Below are 9,907 nucleotides of genomic sequence, written 5' to 3'. Positions count from 1 at the left end.
GTATCTGAGCATATTACCATCCCAGCTGCCTGTCACCTGTTTGATTTGGTTAATTTCTGTTTCTGTAGCAGTTAATGTGGACTGGAGAAACATTGTATTTCCACTTTGTTGGTAATGTGCAGTGGTGGAAGAAGTATTCAGATCTTTGACTTAAGTAAAAGTAGCAATACCACAGTGTAAAAATACTTTGTTACAAGTAAAAGTCCTGCATTCAAAATCTTACTTAAGTCAAAGTACAAAAGTATTAGCATCAAAATACTTAAAGTAGCAACAGTAAAAGTAGTCATTATGCAGAATGGCCCATTTCAGAATCATATATATCATGTTATTGGACTTTAATTATTGATGCATTAATGTGTTCATCACTTTAATGTTGCAGCTGGTAAAGGTGGAGCTCATTTTAACTACTTTATATACTGCTGGGTAGCTTAACCTATAAAAATATATCATAATTTATTAGTTGATTTATAATTTGTATTAATAATCTAAATCTGCAAAGTAACTAGTAACTAAAGCTGTCAAATAAATGTAGTGGAGTAAAAAGTACAATATTTCCCTCTGAAATGTAGTGGAGTAGAAGTATAAAGTAGCATGAAATGGAAATACTCAAGTAAAGTACAAGTACCTGTAAATTGTAGTTAAGTACAGTACTTGAGTAAATGTACTTAGTTGCATTCCACCTCTGGTAATGTGTCCAAATGCGTCTCCGACCTCCACAGCTGGTTTGGGTGATCGAACTGTCGATGTGTTTTGGGGGTTTACACCTGGATTAGATCTGGTTTTGAATACAATCCAGTCGCCTGGTGTTAAGTGTGTGTGTGTGTGTGTGTGTGTGTGTGTGTATATATATCTCATGAATCTCCCAAACTTCACCAGCAGCTTCCTGCTTTCCCCCACAGGTCCAGAAGAAGGCCTTCATAGAGAACACCATCCCCAACATCATCGCCCTGAAGAGCCTGCTGGAGCAGAGACGCTCCCCTGTCCTCAGAGACCTGATGTCCTACCTGCAGGTGAGACGGCAGCCAGAGGCTCACCTGCTCATTAACCCAGGGGGAAGTGGGCTGCAGCCGAATGAAATGCGTGTAATAAAAATTCCCAGGCGAACAAATCACCGACTGAAGTAGAGAAGACCGGCTGAGGGAGAGAGAATCCATGTTGGAGCCATTTCTAGAAAGCTCTTATAATTTCCTACTGTTTTCAATTATTTCAGTGTAAATAGTTTGGCAGCACCTAGCGGTAGTTTTTGGTGCTGAACCAAGCGTACGGCATCACCTGACCTCACAGCTCAGGAGCCCCTTAACTAACCCTTGGTGGACTGTGGAAGACACCACATACAGTCCACATACAGTCTTCAACCGCCGCGTGTTTTTGGTTTTTTTGTTTGGTTTAATCTTAGTTTTGTTTGGAGAATTTGTTTATTCCCCACTGGTTTTGATCTATTTAAAAAAGGCCTGTTTATTTTGGGGAATGTTTGTTTGGGGTTTTGGTTTTCTTTATGACACGACAGTCAGCCAAAGCAGTTTATAGCCTAACCCAACAATTCTCAGTACCATTCAAACCCCTGGACCACCTGAACCAGTTTGATGATGTCATGGCGTCTGTGGGCGGCTAAACATGTTCCCATCTAGCGTAGAAGCCTCAGTAACCCAGAAGTACAGGTGCAGCGATCGATCGGACACAGATCATTGATTATCGGCCCAGTACTGTTTCAGAAGTTTCTCTTGCCAGATTCATAAAAATAGGAGCCAGTTTACAGCAGTCAGCAGAGCGTTAGTGGCATTTAGCTCATGTCTGATCAAAACCTCTTAGAATATATTGGAACTTAGAAGAGTTTAATGTGTTGGACAGAAGGCAGATCCGATGCTGCTGCACTGAAAAAAGTTTCCATGTGTTGCCATTGGCAACACATGCACCGAACATCACAAACTGATGTCTGACAGTGTAAGAAGATCCAAGGGGGATTTTTCCTCCAACTAGGAAGGAGTCGCGTTTTCTTTTGTTTTCCTTTTTTTTTTTTTGTCACTTATTTTCTATTGGGAATTGTTAACAAAAGTTAACAGTGAACATTGAACAGCGTGGGGTTCATATTTCATATTTTCATGTCTAGTGCATTGTTCTACATTTCAACCATTTTTATTCGTATCAAGAGTTGGCGGTGTCCTCTTTGTTTGTGATGTAGATCACCCATTTGTCCCGTTTTCTATGGAATACATCCTCTTTAGTCCTTAGCATAGGGCTGGGCGATAATTCAATATTATCGTTTATCGTCTTTCAGTGGAATCATATCGTGATGATATGAAGATATTTTGATATCGTGACACATTTCTGCTGTCTGAATTGATGATGACAAGCAAATTTTACGTAAAAACTTAAAAACTAAAATGAGGTATGGTAGGAATATTATTTGAATATTTCAGTTTTGTTTGACATCACACCTAACATCACCATTCGGTTCAATGAGATGATCATTCATTTGATTATTTAACATGATTTTGCATACATGAACCATATCGTGACATATATTGATATCGAGAAAAATCCTTATGATTATCATGATATTGATTTCAACCATATCGCCCAGCCCTATCTTAGCATAAATGTACATTTTTGCATCGCAAATATTTCCCATACAGTGTCCATCCATTGTTCAAGAAGTGCAGGGGGGCTTCAGTTTTGTGCCAGTTTCTGGTGATCAGCACCAGTAAAAAGGTCCCAGTCACATTTTAACACCACATCCTCTGATATTACAAGGTTCCAAGATCTCTCTCAGAGCCGAGCATATCTCACACGGTCAGGTGATGGAGCGATGGACAGTGAAGGAGGAGCGCTGTAGTTTTCCCTCAGCGTCTGTACCTTGTGGAAAGCCTCCTGACGTGACTCTGCTGCCCCCCCCCCCCCCCCCCCAGGTGACGATGCAGGATTACCGCTGCGAGGTGAAGGAGCTGTTCTCCGGAGACGAGCAGCTGGCGGCCGAGCTGGAGTTCAACCTGCAGACCTTCGACAAGGAGAGGAAGGAGAGAGAGAAGAGGGAGGAGAGAGAGAAGAGGGAGGAGAGAGAGAAGAGGGAGGAGAGAGAGGTGGAGCAGCAGCTGAGCGGCTGCAGCCTGCGAGAGAACCAGCCTGCCACTCCGGTCTGTCATGAACTGTTCAATAATAATGATAATGATAAACAATATGTATTATTTTAGTTCAATAGAAATTACAATTATGAAAAAATGATAGTTATTGTTATGATTCCTCTCCCCCCCCCCGCAGGGTTCAGTGCGGGCCTCTCCTGCCCGGCCCAGGCTCCTCCCCCCAGCCGGCTTCGCCACACCGCAGCCGCCGCTGCTGTCTGCCAGACTGGCTCACGCTGCCGGGTACACACACACACACACACACACACACACACACACACACACACACACACACACACACACACTCCATTAGCCAGTATATGCCGGCTTTTGGCTGGAAAAACGTGCAGCTGTCCGACAAATAAAAATCTTGTCGGCCAAACTGTCTGGCAGAAAATATGACCAATATCAAAAGCCTAATTATGACATCACTTGATAAAAGTTGATAAAAGCTTGATAAAAGTTGGCTCTGGCATCGGTTAAATTGGCATTTGCACAGACATTCCTCCACACTACACAGAACAAACAGGTCGGGCTTTTCTCCTGCTTTTCTCCTTGGTTGTGAGGTGGGTCAGTAGTTTACAAAGAGACAGCTGGTTACCATGGTTACCATGGCATTTGCACATGCCCAGTTTTAGGCTAATTTACACTGAAATAATCCCGGTTCTTCTCCAGCTTTTTTACTAGATGGAGAGGTTGAGTCAGTACCGGGATAACTAGCCCTCCTTTTTACCGGCATGTCATCTTCACACAGAATTTATATTTTTAGTATATAAGACGGCTCCAAAAAGGACAACAATGACCATAAGTCTACTCCAAACAGCATAACCCCAGTGCTCTGAAGAGAAACGATTGCACTGTGAGGCCAGAAGTCCAATATCTACCTCATTATCTCCTACATTTCCCTCCTCTACATCACCACACAGTCACAGCTGTAGCAAGCCGATGCTGCCTTCAAATGCTGAAATATTGCAATTGCAGGTAGAGCACGCTTAAACGACCCAATAATAATAATAATAATGATAATAATAATAACTTTTATTTGTAGAGCACCTTTCATACACAACATGCAGCTCAAAGTGCTTTACATCAATAAAAGGCAGATAAAAGACAGATAAAAAGATAAAATTCATATAAAAGAACAAGCAAAATGCATCGCATTAAAATAATAAAATGGTAATAATCCCAATAAAATGGTAAATACAAATGGCAAAGTTGAATTTTACATGATAACCAAAATGTGGCATTCTCACTCTCTGTTGAACAGGTCAAGGACATCACTCCTATCCTAGAAAACTAAATATCCTAGATATTAAGTTTTCTGTAAGATATTGAATCACTGAATGAGAGCAATCAGAAAGAAAATGCTCCATTCACAGTAGTGGCACTACAGTATGTTTCTGTAGAAAGTCCCAGGACTCTTTGGGTCAAAGAGACTCAGACTAAAGATTCCCATTAAGAAAGAGTCATACAGGATATAATCCTTTACTGTGACAGTCAGCACAGGCCTGCTGCAGGACACACTGCAGGGAAGAGTTCAGTGTTCAGAGCAGACACAACATCGTCTCTGATGAAGCTGTATTCATGTTCTGCCTGCTCAGCAAAATCTGAGTAATCCACAGATGGTTACTGTGATTACTCTTTGGTCTAAACGCCTTTTCCCTTTGCACTTAAGGGGCGCTGCAGCGTTTTGTTCAGCTATCAAGAAACATGAGGAAACATTTTCTACTTGTTGCCCCACTTCAACTCTGCATCATGCATGGGGGACGACATGGTTGCTGTTTACTAGTTTAAATGAGAAATGCTTCCAATGCTAACAAGCATGATGTAGGGAAGCTAAAGGAGTGTGTGTCTGTGTGTGTGTGTGTGTGTGTGTGTGTGTGTGTGTGTGTGTGTGCGTGTGTGCGTGTGTGTGTGTGTGTGTCCCAGGCGTAAGTCCCTCCCGTTGTCGTTGTCGGTCCGGTCCCGGCAGTCGGAGCACGGCTTCACTCTGGAAGGAACAGGTACGACAACAACACACTCTGCATCAACCAGACAGGAAATAACTTAAAGTCAAATAAAACCACTAGAGAGCGAGGTCCATAATTCCAACAGAAGGTATTTTCTTCATACAGAGTATTTGTTCATACAAAGTCTGGTCGTAAAGTTGGAACATAAGTGAACCATTTTTTCACAATTTTCATCATATTTGTCTTTCTGAGTTCTCAAATTTAAAGGTTCTGCTCTCCATTATAAATGAACTGCACACTCCATTCACTGTACTGAATACATGGTTTCTTCCAGAGGTGGAGACTCGAGTCACATGACTTGGACTCGAGTCACAGTTTTAATAGCTTGAGACTTGACTTGATGTATGAAGAGAAGACTTGAGGCTTGACTTGACTTGGGTTCTGGTGACTTGGGACTTGACTCTGACTTGTACTCTGATGACTTGAAAAGGTTTCTAAAGTCTTGACTTGAGATCTTGTGTTTGTGTAAATGACTTAGATTGAAAGTGATGAGATTTGTTCCAGCAGACGACTGAATTTAAATTCTGTTTTCTGAATTTGTATGGAATGATTGAATTTATTGAAGTTGAAACTGATTATAGAAATCAAACTCATGATGCTCTTACCAAGTTTGTATCCTATTAAAACCATATTGCATTGAAAAGTCCTAGATATTTAGTTTTCTTTAAGATATTAAATTGATACTGGACTCTTGATTTGTTCTGACTTGACTTGCTGTTCTACATTTAGACTTGAGACTTGTGCCTGAAGACCTGAGACTGACTCGGTCACTCCTCATCAGTACTGTGTCAGTGCAGTAAGCAGAAAGCTGACTGTGTTTTGTTTGGTTTGTTCCAGTCATGGCCAAAGGAGGAGTGAACGACAGAGCGATCAGCACGCCTAAAGGTCCGAACCTCTTCACCTTTAACCTCTTTAGCTTTACTGAAAACAAGATAAGGAAGCAGCACGGCATGCTGGGTAACAGCTGAGATAGACTTGGGCTGCTTTTTATCTTTTTATCTTATATATATTTTATTTTATCCTCAGTATTTATTTTGGTTTTTATTTTACCGTTGCCTTAGTATTGATTTGAACCTCTGTCCTCTTCTCTTAATTTAACTCTTTAACCATTTAATTCATTTTGAACCACCAACATTTTAATGTCTTTTAATGTTAACAGACAACATTTCAGTCCCATCTAGATTTTAGTAAGATGCAGGTTTTGTCATTTTTAATAATAATAATAATAAACTTTATTTATATAGCACCTTTCACATCATAAAATGCAGCTCAAAGTGCTTTACAAGAGAAACAATAAAAATCAATAAATAATGATAAAAAACAATCCTAATATATAAAAAGCATAAAACAAGTATAAGAAATATAAAACAAGTATACTAATAAAATAAATAAAAAAATAATAAAGAACAATCCTAGATATAAAAAGCATAAAACAAGTATAAGAAATATAAAAGAAGTATGAATAAATAACAATGGTGTTAAAATAAAAAGGTGGAATTAAATGTTTCTTAAAACTATCAACCCGACAAAACTATCATTTTTCTGCTGTTACTTTCCTGATGTCAACTTTCTTTGTGTCTTCTCCTGACTCTCCTCTCTCCCCGGTGATCCAGGCGTCAACCTCAATCTGACTTTCGGTGAAGGAGTCAGCGCCATCTTCAGCGACCGGGGAACAAGTAAGCTGCTTCTCTGACACTTTATCACTTTATATTTCACATGTCGGGCCTTTGGAGTAGTGTTCTACAGAAACTCAAATTCCTACATCACTAATGTTCTAAGCGGTCCAAGCTGAGCAGAGCAGGGAGCTGGAAGGTTTTGTCTCAGTTGAATCCTCCTCCTCTGTTCTCAGGTCCAGCCGGGGAGAGCAGCGTCCTCAATGTGCTGTCACATGACCAGCAGTAAGTACCAAGTGTTTTCATTCTGTTCTCTACATGTACCTACACCTTCTCTACATGTACCTAACAACACCTTCTCTACATGTACCTAACAACACCTTCTCTACATGTACCTACCAACACCTTCTCTACATGTACCTAACAACACCTTCTCTACATGTACCTAACAACAGCTTCTCTACATACACCGCCTCTACATTTAACTTCTCTACATATACCTTACACACTATATATACACTTAACAACACCTTGTATACCATCTCTACATATACTCAACTTCTCTACATACACCCGCTCTATATATACTATATAGAGAGAAAGTACATGTAGTGTGTAAGGTGCATGTAGAGAAGGTGTTGTTAGGTATATGTAGAGAAGGTGTTGTCGGGTATATGTAGAGAAGGTGCTGTCGGGTATAATTAGAGAAGGTGTTGTCGGGTATATGTAGAGAAGGTAAATGTAGAGAAGGTGTTGTCAGGTATATGTAGAGAAGGTAAATGTAGAGAAGGTGTTGTCGGGTATATGTAGAGAAGGTAAATGTAGAGAAGGTGTTGTCAGGTATATGTAGAGAAGGTAAATGTAGAGAAGGTGTTGTTAGGTATATGTAGAGAAGGTGTTGTCAGGTATATGTAGAGAAGGTGTTGTCAGGTATATGTAGAGAAGGTGTTGTTAGGTATATGTAGAGAAGGTGTTGTCAGGTATATGTAGAGAAGGTGTTGTTAGGTATATGTAGAGAAGGGGTTGTCGGGTATATGTAGAGAAGGTGTTGTCGGGTATATGTAGAGAAGGTAAATGTAGAGAAGGTGTTGTCAGGTATATGTAGAGAAGGTGTTGTCGGGTATTTTTAGAGAAGGTGTTGTCGGGTATATGTAGAGAAGGTGTTGTCGGGTATATGTAGAGAAGGTAAATGTAGAGAAGGTGTTGTCAGGTATATGTAGAGAAGGTGTTGTTGGGTATTTTTAGAGAAGGTGTTGTCGGGTATATGTAGAGAAGGTGTTGTCGGGTATATGTAGAGAAGGTAAATGTAGAGAAGGTGTTGTCGGGTACATGTAGAGAAGGTGTTGTCAGGTACTTGTAGAGAAGGTGTTATCAGGTATATGTAGAGAAGGTGTTGTCGGGTATATATAGAGAAGGTAAATGTAGAGAAGGTGTTGTCGGGTATATGTGGAGAAGGTGTTGTTAGGTATATGTAGAGTGGGCTTCACCTCTCCTCTTCCTTGTTTCAGAGCTGCAGGTCCGAGGCAGTGGAACGTCCAGTCTCCTCTCCGCCAGAAGAAAAGACAAACCAAAACTTAGATCAGTTCTTTCTTTCCTTTCCTTTCCTTTTTCCTTTTTTCTCTCCTTTTTTTCTTTTCTATAATATTTGAATAATAAAAACATTCATAAAAGAAATATACCTTTGGCAAGTTTTATTTTTATTTACACAAACATTGAAAGCTTATCAGTGTCAACGCATTTGTCCAAAGCAACAATATGCTGCTGAACTATTGAATAACAGTCGATAGCAGTTTCACATTGTGCACATTGACTTAGTTTACTGAAATTTACAAGGTATTCGCAGAAGAAGATAGCAACAAAGTTCACTTTGTATTTAAAATATTTTTGTCAAAAGTGCATTAATATCCGTTTGGCTCTGTTGCACCACGTGAAGCCGCTAGATATGATTCAAACATAAACAAAAAAGGTAAAAATAATAATAATAATAAATGCATTTGTATATACAAATACATTCATCAAATATTTGGAGTGGCCTGAATGTATTTTGAATATACTTGCAGGTAAATGTCAGCAGTGCAAGGCGTCTAAAATATATTTCAGATGAACGTCATCTGCATGCACCAATATATGTTTTGGGTGCCAATATTTATCTGGAAGCATATCTCTAGACATTAATTATATGTATGTATTTTTTTCCTCACTATGGGAAGAAGAGTTTCGACTCACCTTCACTATTTACACGGAAGCTTTCTATTTTTATTTCCAGTTACAAGCGTTTTGTGCACTGATGGATTTTTATCATGCATAGTTTTAGTGCATTTCTTTTAGGACATATAGCAAATATTTTGTGATATGCAGTTTATTGGTGACCTTATTTAACCTGATCAGACCTGCACCGCAGCCTGCTGAATCGGTAGAGGGCGACAGTAAGACAACCCCACCCCAACCCCCCCACCCCCAAACACACACACACACACACACACACACCCCAACCATCCTGGAGAAACAAGGAGGAGTTTATTCCCGTTGCCAAGGAGATCGTGGCAGAGAACTGCGTCAAGCGAGACACATTAAGGTAGGAAGTTGGGTGAAATAGTTCTTCAAAATAAAAGCGGAGTAAAGAGGACTTCTTTTCTAATGTAAATACATACATGATGCTGATATTGGCCTTTTATTAAAAATGCGATATGATCCACTCAGTGTCGTTTACCTTTGATATGAAGCAGTTTGATTGATTAGATATTTGTTGCGAAATTGATCAACACTGCCCTGTTGTCTGTGGGAAACCTGAACTGATTCTAATGGGCTGTTTAGTTGCATAAACATGTTTTATTTTAAATTATTATTATCCTGGGTTTCAATGAGCAGTTTCAGTCTCACGGTCTAAATGCTGCTCAGGAGGCTTTTACACCTCATATTCTGTAGGAAACACTGAATGGACGTTTTGAAGCAGAATGTAAAATCTAAGGTGTATGTAGAGGCTATAGAAGTATATATAGTACAAGTATACAAGTGTTTTGTTACCGCTGACTCACACAAAAATTGATTTTCCGCTATGTTGAGAGGGTTAAAGGTTATCATCGCATCATAACTAAGCAAGACATTTCAACTTTACTATCGACTTTGAATGGCATTTATGTGATTTATGTTTCCAGACTAGGACATTTAT

At 39.7% G+C, this 9,907-nt stretch overlaps 1 protein-coding gene across 1 annotated transcript; it reads left to right on the top strand.

Annotated features, from left to right (window-relative positions):
* Positions 1-899: 899 nt before the first annotated feature.
* LOC139662507 (condensin-2 complex subunit D3-L-like) lies at positions 900-8,362 on the top strand (the record flags this gene model as incomplete). The annotated part of the gene is made up of 8 exons (XM_071541198.1): positions 900-1,010; positions 2,907-3,131; positions 3,256-3,359; positions 5,046-5,119; positions 5,963-6,010; positions 6,739-6,801; positions 6,975-7,023; positions 8,247-8,362. Coding segments are annotated over 8 exons (744 nt in total), but the record flags the coding sequence as incomplete, so codon positions are not given.
* Positions 8,363-9,907: the final 1,545 nt, after the last annotated feature.

This window comes from Centroberyx affinis, unplaced genomic scaffold (assembly GCF_046629955.1).
Source record: "Centroberyx affinis isolate AG114_WGS23_722 - 3 ecotype Tasmania unplaced genomic scaffold, CSIRO-AGI_Caff_v1 ptg003826l_1, whole genome shotgun sequence".
In the NCBI taxonomy this organism is placed as follows: Eukaryota; Metazoa; Chordata; class Actinopteri; order Beryciformes; family Berycidae; genus Centroberyx; species Centroberyx affinis.
Note: the sequence above shows the minus strand (reverse complement) of the source record. Positions and strands in the feature narration are given on the sequence as shown.